The following is a 25179-nucleotide window of genomic DNA, read 5'->3' on the forward strand; positions in this document are numbered from 1 at the left end:
CTGGTGTCCTCATAAGAAGAGGAGATTAGGACACAGAGAGAGAGAGAGACACCAGGATGCCCGTGCACAGAGCAAGGGCCTTGTGAGGACACAGTGGGAGGGCAGCTGTCTGCACGCCAAGGAGAGAGGCCTCAGGAGACACCATACCTATGGACACCTTGATCTTGGGCTTCTAGCTTCCAGAACTGTGAGAAGATGAAGTTCTGGTTCAGCACCCAGTTTGTGGTACTTTGTTCCAGCAGCCCCAGCAAGCTGATACAAGGGTGTATGACTGAGCCAAAGACAGGAAGGCGTGGACTGGCTGAGACCCACCTGGGGGAAGATGAACTGGGCAGGTCTCTTGTCTCAGCATTAGGACTGGGGGAGCCCTAGGAGAGAGCAAGAAAGGATACCATGAGCTAGGGTCAGGAGGGTGGTGAGTTGAAGCCCTGAGAGAGCAGAAACCCTAAGGAAGCAAAGGGGCTGAGCCAGAGAGAGGAAAGATTGAAGAAAAAGGCCAAAAAAGAGAAAGATGAGAGAGATCCCTTGGCCATGGGGATGGGGAGGGACCTTTCCCAAGAGCGGTCTCAGTTTCCAGAACCTTCCCAGGCTGGGCCCCAGCCCTTGCTGGGGAGTAGTAGGAAACCCCTTTAACTCAAGGCAACTTGAGTGGATCTCTGTTCCTTGCTCTGTAAAGAGCCGGAGTAGCATGAAAGGCCATGTTTAGCAACTTTGAAAAGAATATAGATGTGCAGGAAACCACTGGAGATGAGGCTGGAAAAGAGGGTCGAAGCCACTTCTTGGAGGGTTTGGAAAGCCAGAGTTGGGAGTGCAGACCACAGGAGGATGGTCGGCAGGTCTGAGCTGTGTTTTAGGGAGATGCATCTCTGCACTGAGCGTGGACACTGGAGGCTGAAAGGCCATTAGAGAGCCCTTGTGATGGTCCAGGCAGGAGGTGGTGAGGGCTGGAGCTGGGGCAGGAGCCCTGTGGATGGAAAGGATGTTGTATTGATAGAATAAGAACTAGCTGCTGTTAACAAACAAACCCCGAAGCGTATAATGGCCCTAATATAATAGAAGTTTGTTCCTTATTTATGTAAGCTCTTAAATGGCTATTCCTAGTCTCCTCAAGTGTTGATTCAGGGACCCAGGCTCTTTCCATGTTGTGGCTTCACCATTCTTAACAGCAGCTCCAAGCTGGCACAAGGGTAAAGAGGAACAAACCCTCTGACACACAGATGAAGGGTTAGGTAAGAACTACCCAGAGACAGAGTGAACGCAGTGAGAGGAGGGGAGGAGCCACTGACAACTCATGGGCGATGAGAGTGTGGTGGTGCCATGAGCTGGCCTGGGAGCTGATGGATGCAGGGAATTGACGGACAAGGACACCTGGGGTCCCATTCCCATTTGGCCCTGGAAGATCATTTGGAAACAGGGTGGCCATTTAGAATCCATGGGCCATTCTGGTAACTGGGAAATCTTAACACCTTCTCAGCAGCAAGAGGCATGCTCTGCCCTGATCAGGACTTGATGATTCCTTAGGTTCCTGCATCTCTATGGGTGTTACTTGGTTCTTGGTCCCCCTGACGCATGCTCAGCTCTTGTTCTATGTCTCGAGGTCAGACTCCGGAAAGGGATGGCCTGTGGGGCAGTGTCCATCCCAGGTGACAGATCAGTGTGGTGTGTGGCTGTCTGCTCTTGGGTCAGGCAGTCAGCCTCTATCCGGTCAGCTGTGCTCGGGGGCAGAGTCACGTGGTGCCAGCATGGATGCTCATGCCCTTGGCACAGCTCTGAGGCTTGGCCAGTCCTGTTAGTACACTTCCCTTCCTTAAACCTCTATCTTCTTATCCTTAAAATTAAGGACTTGGACCCTGATGCTTACAATTCCTCCACATTCTGTGCTGCGTTAGCCAGGGCAACACTGTAGTGGCTACAGCAAATAAGCTGGCACATCGCTGGCTTATCACAATAGACCTTTGTTTCTTGTTCACGAACAGTTGGTGTAGAGGACAGCTTCCTCTACGTGGTGGCTCAGAGACCCAGGTTTCTTCCATCCCATTTCCTTTAGGGCCTTTGAGTCCTAAACCAGTAGGTGGGGAAAAAGAAGCCAGAAAAGACACACTTGCGTCTTAACTGTCTTGGCCCGGAAGTAATTCACGTCACCTCTGCTCACATTCCATTGGTGAGCTTTGGTCCCGTTTTTTTGTTCTGAGACTTCCTGCTGGGCTGGGGAGCACGGTCCCTGGCTGGGCAGACCCTTGCCAGCATCAGCCTCACTTTATGACCAGGAAGCAGGAATTCCTGGTGGACAGCTAGCCAGCTCTGCCACGTGGGTGGGGTTCGGTTTTGAACTTGTCTCCAGCCCCTTCTCCCTGCTAATGGCCTTGTTTCCGAGGAGACACCTGAAGCCAGTGGTCCTGGTTTCCTAATTTATTGCCTTGAGGCAGAGTCCTACTTTATTGCCTGTAATCATTTTTACAGCTAGCTGAAGGGGCCTTGACTGCTGGGCGGAGCTCCAGTGGCTCAAGGAGCCAGGGGCCACAGCCAGCTGGGGCTGGAGGAGACAGCAGGGGTCCCGGAGGGGGGAGGGAGGGGGGCAGCTCCTGCTTCTGCGTGAGGAAGCCGGAGAAGGGCGGGAGAGCAGAATAGCCAGCAGTGTTCCCAAACAAGGAAGAAAGCCACCCGCTTGCTGTCTTTTCTCTGGTAAATATTTGACTGGATGTTTGCCTTCTCCCTGAGTTTTTTTTTAGGTGCTATGAAGAGAACTGGCCAGAACATCAGAATATCAGAAGCAGTCATCACCAAGAGGCCAGAGAAGCCCAAAGAACAATCCAGAGAAGCAGGCTGCCCACCGGGGCTGCAGGCAGCGCGTGCTTTTCCAGCAAGATGCTTTTCCCAAACGCAAGGTGAGTCAGAGTCAGGCTTAAGACAAGTTGTGCTGGACAACCACGTGTTCCTGCCAGCTGTCTTCTATTTTTTTTTTAATTTTTAAAAATTAAAAACAATTTTAATTGAAGTATAGTTGATGTACTAGTTATAGGTGTACAATGTAGTGATTCAAAATTTTTAAAGGTTACACTCCATTTATAGTTATTATAGAATATTGGCTGCATTTCCTGTCCTTGTGGCTTATTTTACGCCTAATAGTTTGTACCTCTTACTTCCCTACCCCTGTCTTGCCCCTTCCCTCTCCCCACTGGTAACCACTAGTTTGTTCTCTATGTCTGTGAGTCTGCTTCCTTTTTGTTAGATTCACTAATTTTCTGTATTTTTAGATTCCACATATAAGTGTTTGACTTTCTCTGTCTAACTTGTTTCACTTAGCGTAACACCCTCCAAGTCCATCTATGTTGTTGTAAGTGGTAAAATTTCGTTCTTTTTTGTGGCTTAGCTCCAGTCCATACATTCATTATCCGATCATCTGTTGATGGACCCTTAGGTTGCTTCCTTATCTTGGCAATTGTAACACTGCTATGAATATTGGGGTGCATGTATCTTTTTGAGTTACTGTATTTGTTTTTTTCAGATACATACCCAGGAGTGGAATTGCTGGGTCATATGGTAGTTCTGTTTTTAGTTTTCTGAGAAACCTGGCAACTATCTCCTTTACTGTTGGTGATTCGTGAAATTGGGAGGAAAGCATAGTTTAGCTAATTTGTGGGCAGCTGACACAGAGGCAGGAACTATGGATAGGCTCCCGAGTCACTGAAAAGATTTCTGTTCGTCTTCAGTTTGAAGTGGAGTGGGTAGGACTCAGACATGGTGTTAGAGGACCTGGGTTTGAAACCTGACCCTGTAGTTTCTAGCAAATCTTAAAGCCTCAGTTTCCTCATCTGTTAATCAGATGTAATAACCCCTGTCCTACCTAACCCACAGCTTTGTAAATACGAGAGGAGAATGTGAAAGGACTTTGAGGGTGTCCAGATGTCAGTGCTACTCAAAGATTTAAACTTGAACACTTCATCTTAAATGATCCCAGAGCTGAAAAGGCTACTCCAAAATAGAGCCATCACTTTCTGGTGTCCTAGTGTTATCTGTTTAGACTTTCGATAGATGTTTTTGTTGGGGGTAGAAAAATAATTTTGCCTCTACCCTTCTAGGTTCTTGACTGAAACACCCCTGTGATAAAAAGATTAGCAGGAGAAAAACAAACAGAAGTTTAATAACATGTACACCTCCTGTGTACATGGGAGGTACCCAGGAAAACTGAGTAGCCCCCCCAAATGGCTGAAGCTGTCACCTTAAATAGCACCTTCAGCTAAAGACAAAAGAAGATGTTGGGGGTGGGGACTCAGTTATGGGAGGTTACAGGAAAAGTACAGTAAACAAAGGTAAGGTCGTTATGCAGATTTAAGTCATTGTTTTCTGCATCGGTAAGAGTTTCTAGAGATGGGGTCATTTTACCTTGTCTACCTTATCTACCATTTCTGGTACAGTAAAGAAGATCCCAAATGTAGATTTACAAGTGGAGATTTCCCCTGTACCTGTAAATGTCTCCTACAAAAGGGGAACTTCTGCTCAATTTTCAAAGCTTCTCCTCTGCCTACAGTTTCTTAAAAACAACCATCTTAAAATAATCCTTATGCTGAAGAGGTGCATCTTAGGGTAACAGATTCTGCCCTCCTTCATCCCACCTTTGAAGCGTCTCAAACAGTTTCACAGTCCAGAAGCTGAGCTGACAACTTGCTGCGTCTCACTGAACCTGCCTCAGTACTGAGACTCGGTTGGTTCAGTTAAAGAGCTGTGTCTTGTTTCAGGAGGTGGTCTCACAGGCGGGTGGTCTCACAGGTAGGCCTGTGTGGTGCAGGCAATCAGGTATTTCATAAGAGGCATTTCTATGGAGACAGAACACCAAAGCTTAATGGTTGGAGCAGACTCTTAAGCAGTGTATGAGCCCAGAAGGCAGCTGGTCAAGAAAATTTCTAAGTGTTAGGGTCAAAAACATCTTTTGCAGAGTGAATGTCTCTGATGATGTCATCAGGTGTTCAGGTACACTTTCTGAGTGGCCCACACAGCAACAGGCACAACTATTGTCTCAGTGAGAGCTGGTGTGATGACTTCTCTGAAGTTTACATCAAGCCATTCACATTCAGTTTGCAGGGTTTCGGGGAGAAGGGCAGCAGCTTTTGTTCTTAGTGATTCCAAGTCAAAAAGGTGGCAGAAAATGGGAAACATTAGTTTGGAGATTTATAGCCAGATACTTGAGGAAACTGAAACTCAGGAAGCAGTCCAGTTTACAGGTGAAAAAACGAAACGTTGAAGACAATTAACAGAACTAGAATCTAATATCTAGAAGTGTGTATTATAGTTTCTACTGAAACATAATTTTTTTAAAATCACCCCATTTCTATCAAAGATAGCCAAAAGAAGACTAGTCTGTTCACAAAATAGTCTAGTTTCAATGAACTTGACCCAATTATTTACATAAGTTTAACAAGAATAGCAATCGACGTTATAGGCTCTTTTAAATCTTCTTTACTGGAACTTTTCATAAGGAATCACAGATTGAACTTTTAAAAGCGTCTTGAGCCCAGGAAGCCAAGCCAAAGACTTTCCATCACATTTTGCCTGTAATACTTAGAGATTTAAGTTAATTCCTCTCTTCTTGAGGTCCCCCAAATATCCTGAGGCTCCTGTACCTGCCAGGAAGTGACCTTCCTTTCTCACCTGGTAAGGCTGTCAGGAATCCTATAAGCAAGGTACCAGGCTGTTTTTCCAAGGGACTCTATTGTCTCTATAAAGTCAACCTTAGTTACTTGAAGTTGTCTTATCATATTGATTCTATGCATTGTCTCAAATCTGACATTCCAGCCAAAGCTTTGATAATATAATCAATGTTTCCAACTGTATCCTGTTACAAGGAGAACAGATTCTTATTAACTTATGTAAATAAATACAATGCCATAAAGAACATTCACTAAGCTTCAAAATTCTGGAGGGATCAGGTCAGGAGAAAAAGTAACTATTTCATCTTTATTCACAAAGGTATACTTTGCCAAATTGCTCTAACTCCTAGGTAGCTTAAGAGGAAAGTTTCCTTAATATTAACATTAAAGAAATTAACCTGAAAAAATAAAACATTAAAGAACCAGCAATGTTTCAGACAAGAAGTCATAAAAATTATCATCATCCCCATCAGTTCATCCAGTCTGTTACTAATTCTTGTTCTGCTTGAATCCAGTTTTTCCATCAGTTCTGGAAATTCTTACCCAGTTCAGTTTTATGATCTTAAAGTTATCAGAAGCCTGTGCTTGCCAGAGTCCTTTCCATGAATCTCCTTGAATATGAAGCGCACTTGCTAAACACTTTTGCAAAAACATCAGAGTAAAACCGTATCTTCTGTGAATGACAAAAGACTTAAAATGGCCATGGTTAAAGATCTGATTAAGGTTCATTATAATGCAGTTGACAAAGAAATTTGGTTATTTCTGTAACAGACATTTTAAGAATTATATAACTAGAATTACAACTGATTATACCAGACATCAGAATTTTAGGAATTTATGCAATTTCTGGAATGCTTATATACCTATATGAATACAACATAAAGAAAGCTTAGTATTACGTCTTATTTGACTTGCTTCCCATATAATTTAACATATCAATAAGCCTCTGTCTCTCTGTTTTTAAGGAGAAAGATCTTTTGAGATGTTCCAAGGGCTCTCTGGAAAATCCCAAAGTGACTTTATGTCAAGAAGACTTTAGTTAAAGTTTGATTTGGGGAAGTTTGTCAAAAATATCAAAAGGTTTAGACACTTGACTAAATAAGGATCACAGGTCACTAGGAAACAATACTTAGTTATCTGTTTAACCAAAGTGACAATGAAAGTTTTTAATAGAAGCATTCCGTGAGATATAATTGGCTCTGTGGAATTGCAAGAATGATCACTGACAAATAGAAATGGTTACATAGTTGTGAGCAAAAGTTAGCTCTTTTAAAATTAAATAATTCCGTTCTCTTAAATAATCAAAGATCTGATTAAGATAACATTAAGCACGGGAAATTATTTTGATAAAACACAGACCCTTTGCTTTCTGGATGGATTACTTAACAGGTGAAGAAAAACCTTTCACAGCTTCTTATCAGGAGAAGACCAATAAATAGTCCAATGAAACTTTATCCTTTTAACAGATAAAGGGAGATGGTCAAGGAGACTGTGTGACAGTTCCAGAAAGACAATAAGGGCCTGAGCTGAAGAGTTTCCAAATGTCCTTACCTGCTGTCTGTCCATCAGAGCAAGGCCTGGTGTCCAGGAACCCTGCAGTGCAAAGACTGCAGGTGTCAGGAGTCAGAGACCCTCAGGGAGGCACAGGCTGTACCCTAGCAATCACCTCGTTGTCAAGTTATTGTCGTTTTTTACACATAGCTGGCTGAGACCCTTGAGTGGGTTGTAAAATTAATTTCGTGATTATGACCAGCATTTTACAAAACTGAATGGAGAACAAGATGAATAGGATTGAATCAAATTATAAAGATACCGGAGATCACTGTGCATGTTCAGGGTATTGTTTCATGAAACTTTTGTTTTGCACACCCACATATCTGAACTGGGTTGTGACTATAATGTGTTTTTGACTCATAGTCACAAAACTTAAAAACACGGATCTGATCCAGCCTCCTCATTTGCAGAGCTTTTGAAGAGGGTTAGAGTCAGGCACTGGCCCCATCCTGTGTTCTCTCCACTAAATTTCTCTTTCCCCTAAAGCATGGTTTATACTGACATAGGTCTCCAAACTCAGGCATCCACATTATTCTTGACCATGCCAGAGCCAGCGTCCCACATTGCCAGTGCCGGGAAGTGTGTAATAACTGGCTCCCTGAAAAAAGTCTGCATGTGTGTGCGTAAGTTTAACATGGTTGTACTGATAGAACAGATGTATCACACACAGCTTACAAATAATAAAATATGCAATGATCACTTTTGCAGATTCCACAGAGCCAATTAAATCTCACGGAATGCTTTCACTGGTTTTTGTGGAACTCTTGTGTATGTAGCCAGCCAGCTCACAGTTGACCAGTGAGCATAGTTTCGCCATGAATGTTGGTTGATATTTTTATTTACGTTCATGAGTAAGACAAACGTGAAACAGTGGAGGTAAGGCTAAGTCAGAACTCCACTCATTTGTCAATTGCCAGAAACTACTTTTTGAATGAATGGGATAAGAGTTTTAAATTCTGAAAGAATATTTCCTCTTTTTTGTTTTTTTGCTATTCGCAATGTAATGGCTACAAACGTACGTTTAAATTTAATCTGTCTCATTAGCATTTTGTCTATAATTTTCTAGACAATCAGTGGAACAGTAAATTAAAGCCTGATTTGTAGTGCTCACTTATTTCCCTGGTGTAAATATTCTGAGGCACGGTAGTAGCACACACCATAACGTAGCATCTTCATTGGGCAGATGTAACAGATGTAAATAACCCCAAGAGCATAGATCATAGCAAAAGGTAGCAAAATGATAAGGAAGTGATGGGTTTTGAGGCTTTACTACCTTCCTTTTAACATAATTTATTTAATTACACACTTACATAATTTTACACTTACATATTAATTATAGACTTACAAAATTATACACTTACATAATTTTTTTTGCCAGTAGTAGTGTTTAACAACTGGGTTGCAAAATTCCTGATAATGTGATGTCAAGTCCGAAGCTCAGCCTGAGCACACTATTATGTCTGCCTCCAACCCCAGGGCAGGGTTGTGGGGAGGCTGTGTATTAGGGGACTGATGGGATTCACAAAGGTGGGGCAGGGCTGGGTCAGAATCAGACACCCCAGCACACCGGCTGCTGCGTTGCTGGAAGCATCACGTGGATGGGCACACACACACGTGCGTATGCGCACACACACACAGACATACACACACGTGCACGCACCACACACACCTCTTCCTCCTTCCCAGCCTCCTTCCCAGAGAACTGCGCTCAGCAGTGGAAACTAAGTTCCCTTCTGCTGCTCCCAAGGTGGTCAGTGCCCCGCTCACTAAGCCCCCTGAGCTGGACCTGAACTAGTCCTGGACTTTGTGTTGTTTTCTGCTCACTGGCTGCCTCAGGACCTCAGCTTCCTAAGGGAAGTTCCCGTGGAAGTTAGCAAACAGGTCCTGAGCCTGGCTGTGCCAGGTGCTGGGCTGGACTTGGGATCAGAGATGAGTCAGCCACAGCCCAGAAGGTCAGTGAACGCTAGGAGCTCCATGTGAGCCAGCAGCGGGGGCTGGGAGGATGGTGATATGCAGGGGAGCCTGGCTGCCAGCCTCACCTCCTCCAGGGCAAGTTAGGAAGCCTCTTCTGCCTTTCCTGGGGCTTCAGTTCTTCATTTGGAAAAGGAGGTGATACAATCTACCTCACAAGATTCTTGTAAAGATTAAATAAAGTAATACAAATTAGCAAAATTCCTTGGACATAGTGACACACAGTAAAGAGATGTCATCAATGAAAGCTATTGTCATGTGTTTAACTTATATAGAGTGATAATGTTAGGAACAAAGGAAGTAGAAGAATTGTGGGAGCACAGAGACACCCCACCACACCCAGCAGGCGATCAGCATGAGGGTGTTGGAAAAAGTTGGGAGTGCAGATGATCTGTGCTCTAGATGCACTGGCTGTATGTCGCTGCTTGGAGTTGCCCACACGTCTTATTTTCAATCTCTTTTAATTAATGAAATATTTGTAATTAATGCTCTATATAGAACAAATATTGCATGTTTTCACTTTATGCTGATTCATGGCAACTTCCCTTCAGAATGGCGTTTTATTGCTTTGGGACAACATTCAGTCTTTTCCCTGGTTACAAAGGCAGCCCCTGCATTCATTCAGCCTGTGTTGATTGCCGCTTGCTTTGTGTCGAGCACTGTTCTAAGCAGCTGCACAAAATACGTCTATTCACTACCCTCATTAATTTCAGAAAAAAATCATTCTTAAAATTTGGAATGACCTCAAATCCCCCTACCCAGAGATGACCACATTTCACAATTTGGGATCATATTGCCTTATAATTTTCTTTCACGTAACAGTACATCGTAAACACAGTTCCAAGCTATCGTCAGTGGAAATAGGATTTTGTACATTTTGGGGGTGCTGTTCTGCTGCTGCCCTGTCTGTGCTGTTCACCCCTCAACAGATCTGTCCCACCAGCCCTGGGTCCAGGGTGCAGTATGAGTCTCAGAGACTAAGAAGTGTGTCTCTGTGGCCTTCTAACGTGGGTTGGCTTCAGTGCCTGCTTCATCCGTTCCCCACAGTGGCTGCTGGAGTGAAGCATAGCCCAGGGGACCGGTCTCTGTAGCCATGGACCCCTTATTTAGAGAGTGACGCTCCCCACCCTCACTGAGCTCACCTGTTTCTTGCTGCTACCAGACTAAGTCTTGGCTCAGGCCTTCCAAGCAGGTAACAGGCCCAGGGGCGAATCTGTGTAGGCAGGGTCACCCGGCCAAAAGAGTTCCATGGGTCTGTATATACTGATGTGAGAAATTGCCTTTCTTTAGTAAATGAAATTCCTTTCCTTTATTGATTAAATGAAGAAATCAAGCTTAGTCTGATCATATTTTTGCTTGAAACTACAGGTTTTAAACATGAATAATTATGGAAGAAGAAGGGGCTTTTAGTTACTACTTTATACATTTGTAAACATTTTGAATGCTTTACTGTGAGCATAAATTACGTTTAAAATGCTATACACACATGTGAGGAAGGGAGGCAAGAAGGAAGGGTGAGAATCTTAGCATTCTATAACATGTCTTCAGACACCTCTCTGGTTATTTCCTTAGTGTATAATTTTTTAGTAGAATTCCTAGAAATGGAATCACTGTATTTGAAAGTTTCTTGGTACATATTGCAAAATTAATCCTCAGAATGGTTGTACCTCCTTATGCTGATTGCCAGTAAATGAATACCGACGTGTCTTAACCTTCAGTAATTCTGGATAGTATTGTCAGTAGTTCCCACTTTAATAGTCATTTTTGTTCTTGTGGTGTTTCAATTTTAATCTTTTAAGACATTTTTTAAAAAACTGAAATACAGTTGAATTACAGTGTTTCAGATATTCAGCAAAGTGATTCAGTTATACATGTATGTCTATTCTTTTTCAGATCCTTTTCCATTGTAGATTATTACAAGATATTGAATATAGTTCCCTGTGGTCCTTGTTGTTTATTTTATATATTGTAGTATGTATCTATTAATCCCAAATTCCAAATTTATTCCTTCTTCTTTCCCCCTCTGTGGTAACCATAAGTTTGTTTTCTGTCTGTGAATCTATTTCTCTTTTGTAAATAAATTCATTTGTATCATTTTTTAAGATTCCACATATAAGTGATATCATACAATATTTGTCTTTCTCTGTCTGACTTATTTCACTTAATATGATAATCTCTAGGTCCATGTTGCTGAAAATGGCATTATTTCATTCGTTTTTGTGGCTGAATAGGATTCCATCGTATATATGTATCACGTCTTCTTTATCCATTTATCTTTCGATGGACATTTAGGTTGCTTCCATGTCTTGTCTATTGTATACAGTGTTGCTATGAACACTGGGGTGCATGTGTCTTTTCGAATTAGAGTTCCTTTCAGATATATGCCAGTGGGATTGCTGGATCATATGGTAACTTTATTTTCAGTTTTTAAAGGAAACTGCATACTGTTCTCTATAGTAGCAGCACCAATTTATATTCCCACCAACAGAGTAAGAGGATCCCCTTTTCTATACACTCTCTCCAGCATTTATTATTTGTAGACTTTTTGATGATAGCCATTCTGACCAGTGTGAGGTGATACCTCATTGTGGTTTTGATTTGCATTTCTCTAATAATTAACATATATATTAGCATCTTTTCATGTGCCTGTTGGCCATCTGTATGTCTTCTTTGGAGAAATGTCTATTTAGGTCTTCTGCCCATATTTTTATTGGGTTGTTCTTTATATATATATATAGAGAGAGAGAGAGAGAGAGAGAGAGAGCACGCGCGCAAGAGCGAGAGCAAGAGAGAGAGGGAGAGCATGAGAGCGAGAGACCGAGCGAGCTGTTTTAGCTGTTTGTATATTTTGGAAATTAATCTCTTGTCAGTCACATTATTTGCAAATATTTTCTCCCAGTTTGTAGGTTGTCTTTTCATTGTGTTTATGATGTCCTTTGCTGTGCAAAAGGTTTTCAGTTTAATCAGGTCCCATTTGTTTATTTTTACTTTTATTTCCATTACTCTAGGAGACAGATCCAAAAAAATATTGCTGCAATTTAAGTCAGAATGTTCTGACTATGTTTTCCTCTAGGAGTTTTATAGTATCTGATCTTACTTTTAGGTCTTTAATCTATTTTGAGTTTATTTTTGTATTTGGTGTTAGAGAATGTTCTAATTTCAGTCTCTTTTGTGTAGTTGTCCAGTTTTTCCAGCACCACTTACTGAATAGACTGTCTTTTCTCCATTGTATATTTTTGCCTCGTTTGTTGTAGATGGATTGATCATAAGTATGTGGGTTTATTTCTGGACTTTCTATCCTGTTCCATTGATCTGTGTGTCTGTTTTTGTGCCAGTAACATACTGTTTTGATTACTATCACTTTGTAGTATAATCTGAAGAGAGGGAGCATGATTCCTCCAGCTCTGTTCTTCTTTCTCAAGATTGTTTTTACTATTCAAGTTCTTTTGTGTTTCCATACTAATTTTAACCTTTTTTGTGCCACTTCTGTGAAAAATACCATTGGTAATTTAATAGGGATTTCACTGAATTTGTAGATTGCCTTGGGTAGTATGGTCATTTTAACAATATTGATTCTTTCAATCCAAGAACATGGTGTATCTTTTCATCTGTTTGTGTCATCTTCAATTTATTTCATCAATGTCTTAATAGTTTTCAGAGTAGAAGTCTTTTGCCTCCTTAGGTAGGTTTATTCCTAGGTACTTTATTATTTTTTTTGATGCAATGATAGATGGGATTATTTCCTTAATTTCTCTTTTTGATATCTTGTTGTTAGTGTATAGAAATACAACAGATTTCTGTATGTTAATTTTGTATCCTGCAGTTTTACCACACTCATTGATGAACTGTAGTAGTTTTCTGGAAGCACCTTTAAGATTTTCTATGTATAGTTTCATGTCGTCTGCAAACAGTGGCAGTTTTACTTCTTCCTTTCCAATTTGGATTCTTTTTATTTCCTTTTCTTCTTTGATTGCTGTGGCTAGGACTTTGAAAACTATGTTGAATGAAAGTGGCAAGCGTGGGATGCCTTGTCTTTTTCCTGATCTTAGAGGAAATGCTTTCAGCTTTTCACTGTTGAGTATGATATTAGCTGTGGATTTTTCATAAGTGGGTTTTATTATGTTGAGGTATGTTCCCTCTATGCCCACTTTCTGGAGAGTTTTTAATCTTAAATGGATATTGAATTTTATCAAAGCTTTTTCTGCGTCTATTGAGATGGTCATATGGTTTTTATTCTTCTGTTTGTTAATGTGCTGCATCACGTTGATTGATTTGCAGATATTGAAAAGTCCTTGCATCCCTGGGGTAAATCCCACCTCATCATGGCATATGACCCTTTTAAAGTATTACCGGAGTTAGGATGCTAATATCTTTTGCGGATTTTTGGATCTATGTTCATCAGTGATATTGGCCCTTGATTTTCTTTTTTTGTGACATCTTTGTCTGGTTTTTAGTATCAGGGTGATGGTGGCCTCATAGAATGAGTTTGGCAGTGTTCCTTCCTCTGTGATTTCTTGGAATAGTTTCAAAAGGATAGATGTTAACTCTTCTCTAAATGTTTGTTAGAATTTACCCATGAAGCCATCTGGTCCTGGACTTTTATTTGTTGAGAGTTTTAAAATTACTGATTCAGTTTCAGTACTGGTAATTGGTCTGTTTATATATTCTACTTCCTCCTGGTTTAGTCTTGGAAGATTTTACATTCCTAGGAATGTGTCCATTTTATCGTTATATAGTTGCTCATAGTAGTCTCTTATGATCCTTTGTATTTCTGTGGTGTCAGTTGTAACTTCTCCTTTTCCATTTCTGATTTTATTGATTTGGGCCTTCTTCCTTTTTTTCTTGATGAGTCTGGCTAAAGATTTATCAAGCCAAATTCCTAACAGTGATCCTCAAGGCTAAAGGGTCACTGACTGCAGCAGTGACTGATGATGTGAATGTGTTCTTTGGCTGTTTTTCAGTACCAGGCAGCTAAATGGCACCTGTACCAGTTCAGTGGGCATGGAGCTCTTCCTCCATTACTCCCTCATCCCATCAGTAAGTTAAGGCAGGGGAGGGGCGGGGAGGGACGAGGAGGGTATAGAAGGAGACCTGGGCTGCTCCCATACACAGGCTCCCAAAGGAGTCTGAATAGGTTGGCAGAGACTTGCTTTTTTACATTATGCACCAAAAACACAGGCAGAAGAAAGCTTTGAAGATCCCAACAGTCAGGGATACTGACTTTTAGGGGAATAAGAAAAGGCTTTTCTGAGGAAGCGGTGACAGAGCTAAGGTCTGTTGGAAGATGTAGTAAAGAGCATTTTGGGCAGAGAGGAGAGTACACGCAAAGGCCCTGTGGGGGGAAGGAGCGTGGGGTGGGGGGTGAGGAGCTGAGGGGGCCAGCAGAGCTGGAAGGGGAATTGAGGTAGAGGTATCTGGAGAGGTGAGCAGGACCAGGGCCAGTCCCCTTGTGAAGGAGTTTTGTCCTTGTTTTAAACACAGCGGGAAGTAATTCGAGTGTTTCCAGCTTGGGGTGGTGGGGTCAGACTTATGTGTTGAAACGATCACTCTGGTTGCACTGTGGGGATCAGGTTGGAGGCAGGCAAGAGAGATGGCAGGGAGACTAATTGGGAGATGGTTGCAGGGGTCTGAGTGAGGTAGTTTTACCTCCTCCTGGATGATGGTGGTTGACTTGAGAGTTCAGGTGGTAAAAGCAATAGGACTTGGTAATGCATTGGATAGAGAGGAGAGGAGAGGGAGAAGCTGAGGGTGACTCTTGGGTTTCTCACTTGCACAGCTGGACGGATGGTGGTACCTGCCATTCACTTGTTAAGGGAAATTAGAAGAGCTCCAAGTTTGGTGTGGATGAAGGAACAGGACAGAGAGGAAAATCATGAGTTCCATTTAAGACATACTAAAGTTGAGATACTTTCAACACATTCAAAAGAAATGCCAATCATGTAGTTGAAAGTACAATTCTGGACCAAGTCTGGGCTGCAGATTCAAGTTTGTGAATCTCCTGTGTGTTTGGTGGCCCCTGAAAGCATGAGCATGGATGAGATTGCCAAGAAAGAGAGGCTTGGGGAGCAAGAGGAGTGGTCCTTGGATTGAACCATGAGGAACTTCACATCTAGTAGTTGGATAAAGAATGATCCAGCAAAGGAGCCTGAGAAGTACTGGAAGAAACCCAGCAAAGCATGGTTGATGGAAGAGTAGCGAAGAGGGTGTTTCTAAGAGGAGGAAGAGGTCAGTGCTGTGGATGCTGCTGAGAGGTCAAGCAGAGTTGATCTTAGAGTTTACATTCAGATTGAGCAACAAGGTGGTAATTAGTGACTTTGGCCAGAACTGCTTCTGTGGCATCATGAGGGTAGAAGCCAGGTTAGGGGGTTGAAGAGCAAGTGAGAGATGAGAAAATGGGAACAGCAAGTGAGTTCATTTTCAGGAAGTTTCTAGTAAAAGAAAGTGAGGAAAGGGGCATCAAGTCTATGAGAATATGACTGAATCCACAGGAGTAAGAAGCAAAGAAGGGTTTGCAACCTGACAGGAATTACCTCTTTTTTATAGATGAGAACAATGAGGTTCAGAGAAGTTGTCTCCCTCCCAGCCAGAAAGTGGGAGAGAATAGATTTGAACCCATGTCTGTTCAGGGCAACACAAAATATTCTGGAAGCTCACGGGTGCATTCAGCCAGCTCCCTGAGTCTGGAGTTTGAGTCCCAGACGTTCTGAGTATTCTTCTCATCCCTACACTTTCCATCAACAAGGGCACTGACAGGCTGAGGATGAATATCCCTCTGACAGACTCATCTTCTCTTTCTACAGCTTTTCATCATTTTCGTCTTATCCCTTCTCCAAAGACAAGAGCACTGTAGACAGAGAGATGACACTTCTCACCTTCTGGGGAACCACTTCGGCATGATCATGTGAGTTGAGCTGAGGTCCATCACTTCCGCTTGGGGTACTCTGTGTGGGGCCCACACCATTTGTAAGGCCAGGACAGCTCCCAGTTCCCTCCCCACGCACCTCTACCCCACCATGGACAGCCCTGCCCCTCCTTGCCCTAGCCTACCCAAAGCTCAGAGTGCAAAACTGGCTTCCAAGCCATTGTGCTCTCAGCACCCAAGGCTGCCCAGATGTACTTAAGACATTTCAAGAAGGCTCAGCTCACTGTGAGAAAGGCCTGCCCACACTCAGCACCATGGCTTCCCCAGGAAGGAGCAGGGAGAGTTCTCTGTCTCTGGTGGCAAGAAGCTTTTTTGCTGGGATGGAGGCAGGTGTCATGCCCTAGGAGAGCCTGCTGGGCCAGGGAGCTTTCAGGGCCCTTCCAGCTCTGCCAATCTGAGTCTCTGCTCCCTTTACATTTTCCCTTGAGTTGTAATTGTTCATATCTCTGCCTAATCACCTTCTAATTAATAATAATAGTTATGATGCAGTTAGCATCTGTCACACACTGACTGTGACCCAGGCACTGAGCCATTTGCTTTGCCTACATGACTAGGATGGACCCCAGCATGGCAGAGGTTGTTATCTTCCTGTAATGGATGAGTAAGCTCAGGCTCAGAGAAGCTGAGTAACCTGCCCAAGGCCACAGAGCTACCAGGCGACAGGAGTTTTAACCCAGGTCTGGTTGCTGTTGCTCTGAATTCCCCAGTGTCATAACCTCAGCAGACTCATGGATATGAACATGCTGAGATCTCAGCCTTGGGCTCTGGAGAAGGGAGGGGAAGCCAGGATGTCAGGGCAGAGGCTAGGGGTGACCCTGGCTTCAGGGTGAGAGAAAAGCCAACGGCGATGTCCGAGGACCACATATACCAGCTCCGAGTAGCAGACGTTCTGGATCCCGCTCATCAGAGCAGTCAGACCCCAACTGCCAGGTCTAAGCACATTGGCTGAAGCACAGAGTCTGAGGCTGGTGGATAAAGAAGATCTGCAGACTGTCCTGGGCATTTGGATGTAGGGCCTAGTGCAGGACTTCTTAAAGTGAGACCCCTATATGCATCGTGTTAAACTGCTTTGAGTTAAGTGGATAATGGCACAGTTTGCTTGCTCTCTGGTCACCTTCTTATCCAAACCCCTGCTTTTCTGAGTAGTTTTGGCTCACCCCTTCACTCATGAATACCCCCTCGCATGTGCATGGCACTCCACAGTTTATAAAGCAGTGCTTCATTTGCCATCCACAGTGTTTCTGTGATACGAACAGAGCTGGGGTGTCATTTCTGTTCTAAAGATGGGTGAACTGAGTCTCAAGTAGCACTTAATTCCTACAGGTGGGATTCATTGGAATCTAATTCAGTTCAACAAAATGTGTGTCCATGAACATACAGTGAGCACCTACCCTTTTCAAGGTCCTGTACTAGGCTCCCACCCCAGAGGAGTTTATGGTTCACTAAATGAGCAATCACTAAAGCCTAGATATGAACTTGGCCCTGAGGAGCCCCAGGCAGGACCCTACTTGACATGACTTTCCAGAACAGAATTTTAACAGCTAACTGGCTCCTGTCCTCAGACAGAATAGAAGACCAGGCATCTGACTGGCTCATCCAAAGTCCAGTAGTCACCCATAGTCCAGTCAGCTGTGGCCAGGAAGGTGTGATCACATGTAACCAGCACAGCCAGTGATACCCAGACCTTCTCAGGGATGTTGGAAAGAAGAACTCTCACAGACCATGGCCAGGGGGTGGGGCAGGCACCTCCACTGTCTGGGACATACTTCTAGTTTTGGCCCCCAAGTCATATGCCTGTGTCTCTTGTGGATGAAACTCATCCTATTTCGCTTACTGTCATGGCTCCTGATGTCCTTACTGTGTCCCCTTAGACTCAGAGCTTGTCAAGGACAAGGATTTTGTCTTCCTTACTTCAGTACCCTGAAGCCATGCCTAGCCCGAGAATCAGCACAGAGGGCCTCAGGATATGTGAGCTGAAATGAACAGTCCACCGCCCAAGAATCCCCCCTTAGAGTGGGGTTGATACTTGGAGGTGAACTGTGGGAATGAGCCACCTTTTGGTCTCATGTGTTGCTTCTCTGACTCACAGACCTCTGGACTTCGTGGGCACTTTTAGTAACCGATGGTCCTATGGAGTCGCCTTTGGGGCCACAGCCAATAAGGTCATGTTCTTGTTCTCAGAAGGCTACCAGCCCCTGCAGGTCCCGCAGTGGGCCCAAGGTATGTGGGCTACCTCACACCTGCTAGGAATTTTGCCATGGAAATTTGTGCTTTCAGAGACCTCATGGCACGGGTTCTCTGGGATCAGGGGATGACCTTTGTGAACTGTCAGTCACCACCACAATCAAGATAATGAACCCAAGAAGTTAACCTTTTCCCCATTGTACTCTCTCCCACCCCTATCCTGTCACTGCCCCCCATCCCCAGACAACTATATAAATGGAATCATCAGAATGCACTTGTGATTTTTTTTGTGTGGGGGAGGGAGGTCTGTTTTCTTTCACACAGAATAGCTATTTTGAGATTGACACCTATTTAGCATGTATCAGAAATCACTGCTTTTTCATTTCTGAGTAGTGTTCCACCATACGGAGATAACAACAGTTTGTTTATCCATTCACCTGGCGATAGGCATTTGATTTATTTCCAGTTTTTGGCTATCGCAAGTGAAGCTGCTATGAGCGTTATGCATCTTTATGCATTTCTATTTTTCTTGGGTAAATACCTTTGAGGGGAATGGCTGGATTATATAGATCATATAGTAGATCGTACTTTTTAAGAACCATCAAACTAGTTTCCAAGTTATTGTTCCATATTAGATTACCACCATTGGTATATGAGAGTTTCAGTTTCTCTGTGTCCTTGACAACACATGGTCAGTCTTTGTTCATTCCTCCTGTGTCCTTAGTGCCTAGCCCAAGACCCAGCTCAAAGCAGACACTTAGGAAAGGCCACCTTGTCCAATTAGATTTTACTGGATCCTGTTAGATCATCTCAGAGCTAGTCAGTGACAGCATGAATATTATCATTGTCTTGTGTATAAAGTACACATCAGTTTACAAGAGGTTTTAGAACACAGCGCATCACTGCTTTCTGTGTTGCTGTGGGACACTTTATAGTCCTTTACCTCCCAGTGATTTTTGTTTGTTTATTTATGTTATCTGTTTCTGCCCAACACACTGTGAGCTAATCAAGGGCAGGAACCAACTCTTCATCTCAATAGTGCCTGGCATGGAAGAGGTACCAGAAAGGGTCTGTGGTGTGTATGCATGAAAGACATTCCCTGCATTCTTTCTTGGGCTGAGCTGGGCTTGTCCACTTACCTCCTCGAGTCCTGAAGTCTGTGACTGCAAGTCACATGAAGCCCCATACCTGCCCTGGGACTCCCCCGAGCCCAGGAGAAGAAGAACTCACAGCGTCTCTGGTCCTGTGTCTCCCAGCCTTTGTGCTTCTGATTGGAGGCATCGAAGTCGGCCTGTCCCACTTCCCCTTCTTTGCCTGCCTTTCCTCGGAGTTCCGGCTGGTCAGCTCCGTCCTGGGCTTCGGCTACTCTCTCACCTGGTAAGATGGACTCTGCCTGCCTGCCCTCCTCCAGTTCCTTTGGCCGTGGCTGAACTCTGGACAGTGGGCTGGAGGTGACCCGAGAGCTCTCCTTGGAGGGCACCTTGCCCAGAACTGAGGGAGGGTGGGCGGAGTGACTGGTCCAAGGTCCCACTGTGGCCTCTCCTTGGGGCTGCACTTGAGGCTTCAGAAGGTCAGGCCAGCATTCTGTCTGCTCCATAGGAGGCTGCTCATGATTAGAATATTCCCAGAAGTTAGGGTTGTAGGAAAATTCATTTCTGGAGGCCTGGGAACCAGCCCTCCTAAGAAGTGGGGGGAGGGGTAGGTAACTCCAGGCTGGTGGGATCTGGGCTATTTTCACAGGGGCTGTGCCGGGAAAGACCCTAGGGCCTCAACCCTATTTCTGTCCTGCAGGTTTGCTGTCACTGTCCTTCATATCACACAGTGTCCTCACGGTCAGGTGAGTCCCCGCCTAGATGTGGTTAGGGTGTTCAGTCCTATCACCATGGCCAGCTTGCTGTGTGACCTCGGACAAGACTTTGCCACTCTGGGCCATAGCTTCCTCATGTGGACAGAAGGGGGAGCTGGGGCCATTCATGATTCTTCCATTGTAGAGCATCTTATGTTCGTTAGCTCCTCATTCACAGAAGGTGTTCTCTCAGCTGATGCCCACAGTGGCCCCTCAACATAGGGAAGCTCTCAGCAAACCTGTTTTACAGGTGAGGAAACTCAGGTGCAAGTGTATTATATAACTCTTGAGAAGCAGCAGATTTGGGAGGTGAGACCAGGTCTGGCTGACTCCAAAGCTCATTTCTTTCCACATCTTCAAATAGCCTCAGTTTCTCTGTCTGTAAAATGGGTGACTCAGACTAGATGAATCACTTTTCCCTTTGCCATGCATTGTCTTTCTCAGAATTAGAGGAAGCTAGTTCATTTGTACCCCAGGTAAAGGAGCAAAATGAAAGAGGGGTGTCACATTGCACCTAGAAGTGTTACTAGGCTGGTGAGGGGAGTACAAGAAGGCCACCTGGGCCAGGAGCCCACGGGAGCCTTGCCAAAGCCTTTCCTGGGCTTTGGTAACTGTGGAGGATTAAAGGGTATAATAAAGAGAGTCTGGGAGAGTCAGATTAGAAAATGAGACTTGGAGGCTGGGCCTTCCCTCTGCATCTCTGCTCTGGGATTGAGATTATTTTGTCAGATTTTCCAGATCATAGCTACTTTTTTTGGAGTCTTGGAAAGCTTTCAGTCTTCCAGTGTGTTTTTTTTTTTTTAAATTCTAAATATTCATGGTGAATTGAGGGAGGGGGCAGGGTCTCACTTGCATGCTGAGAATCACTAACACTAAGAATTGCTGTATGCCAGGCGTTTGTTCAAGGTTCTGTCCCAATCACTAACTGGAGAATCCTCAAGACATTTTGGCGACAGTGTGTCAGTGCCATCCCAGTTCACTGCTAGGGAAGCAAGGCTCAGGGGCTAACACGACTTACTAGTTAAAAATCATGGCCTTGAATCCAGGGATTGGCTACTGACCTCCAAGCTCTGAGAGAGTGGGCCCTGGTGGCCGCGGGCTGGGACAGGTGGATTCCTTCACCGGTGGCCTGGCCCTGCCCACCTAAGGCCCGTGCTCCGTGCTCTGCTTCTGTTGCAGTTTGTGGGGAAGTATGAGACTGTCATGTTCTACTGGCCCTCACTGCTGTGCCTGGCCTTCCTGCTGGGCCGCTTCCTGCTCATGTTTGTCAAGTCTCTGAGGGTCCACCTGGGCTGGGAGCTCCCGATGGTGAGTACTAGGTAAAAACACAGTGTGTGTCCTGACAGGTTACATTTTCACAACAGCCTTGTGAGGTAGGTCCTATTGTTATTTCTCCCATTCTGCATTAGGAAGCTTGGACCCACAGATGTGAGTTGCAAACCCAGTTTAGTTGTTGAGGCTCTCTCTCACCCACTGTGCTTTGTTTTCTGGTTCTTTATGGTAAAAAGTTAGGTGGTTTGTATGAGATCTTTTTTTTTCCCTCTTAATGTAGGCATTTACTGCTGTACACTTCCCTCTTAGAACTGCTTTTGCTGCATCCCATAAATTTTGGTATGTTGTTTCTCTATTTTCATTTGTTTCAAGACATTTTTTGATTTCCCTTTTGATTTTTTTTTCTCTGACCCATTGGTCGTTCAGGAGTGTATTGTGTGTGAATTCCAGTTTTCCTCCTGTTACTAATGTCTAGCTTTATAGCATCATGGTCAGAAAAGATGCTTGACATGGTTTCAGTTTTCTTAAATTTAAGAACTTGTTTTCTGGCTTAATGTATGATCCATCCTGGAAAACACTTTAGAGAAGAATATATATTCTGCTATTGTTGGATGGAATGTTCTATATATGTCTGTTTGGTCTATAGTATTGCTCAAGTCAGCTGCTGCTTCGTTGAATTAGCTATCTGTTGTTGAAAATGTGGTGTTGAAGTCCCCTACTATTATTGTGTTGCTGTTTATTTCTTCCTTCACTTCTGCTTATATTTACTTTATATATTTAGGTGCTCTGATGTTACATGCTCATATGTTTACAATTTTTATAGCCTCTTGATGGTTTGACCTTTTTATCATTATATAATGACCTTATTTGTTTCTTGTGATAGTTTTTGACTTAAAGTCTGTTTTTGTTTGTATAGCCATACTTCTCTATTTTGGTTGCCATTTGTATGAAATATCTTTTTCCATCCTTTTAGTTTCAACGTGTGTGTGTCTTTAAAGCTAAAGTGTGTCTCTTGTAGATTGCCTATCTGTGGAATTTTAAAAAATCCATTTAGCCACTCAGTGTCTTTTGATTGGAGAATTTAACACATTTGCATTTAAAGTAATTATTTGACAGATAAGGACTTAAAACTGCCATTTTGTTCATTGTCTTCTGACTTTTGTAATTCCTTCTTCCTTTCTTGCTTCCTTTGTGATGTGATGATTTTTTGTAGAGGTATGCTTTGATTCCTTAATCTTTTGTATATGTAGTAGTTTTTATTTTTATATTATATAAAATTTTATATTGTTTAATATGTTAGAGATATAATTTATTAATACATAATATATAATAATACAGTAATTTATATTGTTTAACCAGTAACAAATCGTTATAGTTGTAGTTGCTTTTCATACTCTTGTCTTTTAACTTTTATACTAGAGGTAAAAGTGATTTATGCTCCACTATTACAGTATTAGAGTATTCTGAATTTGACAATATACTTAACTATTATCAGTGATTTTTATACTTCCATATATTTTCATGTTGCTGATTAGCATCGTTTTATTTCAACTTGAAGAACTCACTTAAACATTTTTGGTAGACAGATCTAGTGGTAATAAATTACCTCAGTTTTTGTTTGCCTGGGAAAGTCTTTATCTCTCCTTTTCTGAAGGACAGTTTTGACAAGTGTAGTATTCTTTGCCGGCAGGTTTTTTCTTTCTGTGTTTTGACTATATCATCCCACTGTCTCCTGGACTGCAAGGATTCTACTGAGAAATTCCCTGATATCCATAAAGGGGTCCCCTTGTATGAAAGAATACATACTTTGTACTTTCAAAATTCTCTCTTTGTCATTGACTTTTGACATTTTGATTATAACGTATCTTGGTGAAGACCTCTATGTATTCAGTCTGTTTTGGATTCTTGGGGTTTCATGGATCTGGATGTTTGTTTTCCTCCCCAGATTAGGGAAGCTTTCTGTCATTATTTTTTTATATGAGCTTTATGCCCCTTTCTCTTTCTCTGTTCCTTCTGGGACTCCCCTGCCCCATTTCCCTGATCCCAGCTTTCCCCAGAGTGTTCAGCCATGCTGACCCCCTCAGTGTTCTGAGTGGTGTGATACAGGAATGGACCAGCTGGGCGTGACCCACAAGGCTGGGGAAGCTGGGCCCTTACTTCACTTTAACTCTCCCTCATGGGAGAAATTGCAGGCTAAGAGGGGCTTCTCCCTATGCACTGAGCTATACTGCTTTGGAGGAGGAGTGATGTTGGTGAAGTGAAACTGTTTTTCTTACCCTTTTTAATGCAACTATTTTGGGGTTTTTGCTTGACTTGAGTGCTGTAAGGTGAACTCCCCTTAGGCCCAGCTGGACACTTGAATCCCCTCAGAGATACTCTCCCCTGTGAATGGTGGTCAAAACTAGTGTTTCTGAGGGGATGTGGGGGCTGGAACCTCCTACTTCTCCAGCTTGCTAATGTCGCTCGCCAGGCAGAGTCCTAACCGGACTCTTTGTACTCTTGTACTCTTCCCAACATCTGCGATGTATAAGATTTTGTCTCATAGTGTATAAAATTTACATATTCAGTTTATGGGCAAAAAGAATGACTATTGCGGAAAGCTCATTACACTTGGAGAAAACATAAATACTGCAGAATAAGAAATGAGCAAGAGAAATTCCTACGCATAAAAAATAAAAACCTGGGAATTGAGGTGTTTCATCCCTGAAACAATGTTTTGGACTATGATGAGAAATCACCAAATCTCAAAGTGAAAAAACAACTTCACAAAAGCATGGCTGGTGTGAGCAGTGAGTCAGAGACCCCTAGCATTACTTGGAAGCAAGTGCTTGCTAAACAGGAGATGGGTCCCTACTGTCTCTTCCATAAATGACAGGTGTCTGGGAATGACTCAACCCCGAAGAGCACGTTTTACCTCTAATCCTGGCCTCTATGGCAATAGCCCCTCAAAGAGACCAAAACCCTAACAAGAATTTGTGGGCCAAAGCATAAACCTCTCTCCTTTCTCACAGGAGGAAAAGCCTTTCCTGGAAGCTCACCAGGCAGAGCGTGTCAAGCAGCTCCTGAGGAAGCGGCCCCTGCAGTAAGCACAGTTGTGTTGGTTTTCCCCCCACCCCAGTGTTTGCACCAGCGTACATGAGCCCTGATGGTATCAGAGACCCAGAGGTGACTGGAAGGGCACTCTTTGAGATCTCTTGTTTGCTAATAGCAGAAACGCAACTCAAACAGGATTAAAGGGAAAAAGGAAAGTTATGGCTGTACATAATTAAAACGTCTAGAGTTTCAGACCCAGGTGGATGGGGGCTTAATTGATCCCATCAGAACTCAGTCTCTTTCCCTCCTCTCTCAGCTCTACTTTTATCTGTGTTAGCGTCATAGTTAGGTAGGCTTCCTCCCCATGCTGGCCCCCAGAACCTCTAAGCTTATATTCTCCTGGTTTAAGCTCACAGAAAAGAGAATTTTTCTTTCTAATAATTCAAACAAAAGTCTCACGATTGTGTTTCATTGGATCACATTGGACCACATGCCATCCCAGAACCAGTTAACTATGGTTATTGGAGTAAACTGATGGTTAGACCTGGGTCACATGTTCACCACCAGAACTAGGAAATGGTTCTGCCTCACTGAACCACCAAGACTGGTGGTGGGGAAGAGTAGATTCCCTGAGAAAAACTGAGGTGCTGTCACCACTAAAAGAGGACAGAGCTCTGGCTAGGCAAAAATACCTGGTTTTCAGTGATCGTTCCGGTCACCCTACCCCTGCCACTATGTACAAGGGGATAATC

At 43.4% G+C, this 25179-nt stretch overlaps 1 protein-coding gene across 1 annotated transcript in view; it reads left to right on the forward strand.

Moving 5' to 3' along the window:
- Positions 1–2698: 2698 nt before the first annotated feature.
- LOC116280320 (stimulated by retinoic acid gene 6 protein-like) overlaps positions 2699–25179 on the forward strand; it is a 39866-nt gene continuing 17385 nt past the window's right edge. The window contains 9 exon segments of the mRNA XM_031677324.2: positions 2699–2714; positions 2717–2885; positions 14132–14207; positions 15971–16071; positions 18182–18312; positions 19533–19653; positions 20068–20113; positions 21302–21430; positions 24406–24476. Coding sequence (XP_031533184.2) covers positions 2699–2714; positions 2717–2885; positions 14132–14207; positions 15971–16071; positions 18182–18312; positions 19533–19653; positions 20068–20113; positions 21302–21430; positions 24406–24476 — 860 coding nt within the window.

The sequence above is a fragment of the Vicugna pacos genome, chromosome 4 (genome assembly GCF_048564905.1).
Source record: "Vicugna pacos chromosome 4, VicPac4, whole genome shotgun sequence".
In the NCBI taxonomy this organism is placed as follows: domain Eukaryota; kingdom Metazoa; phylum Chordata; class Mammalia; order Artiodactyla; family Camelidae; genus Vicugna; species Vicugna pacos.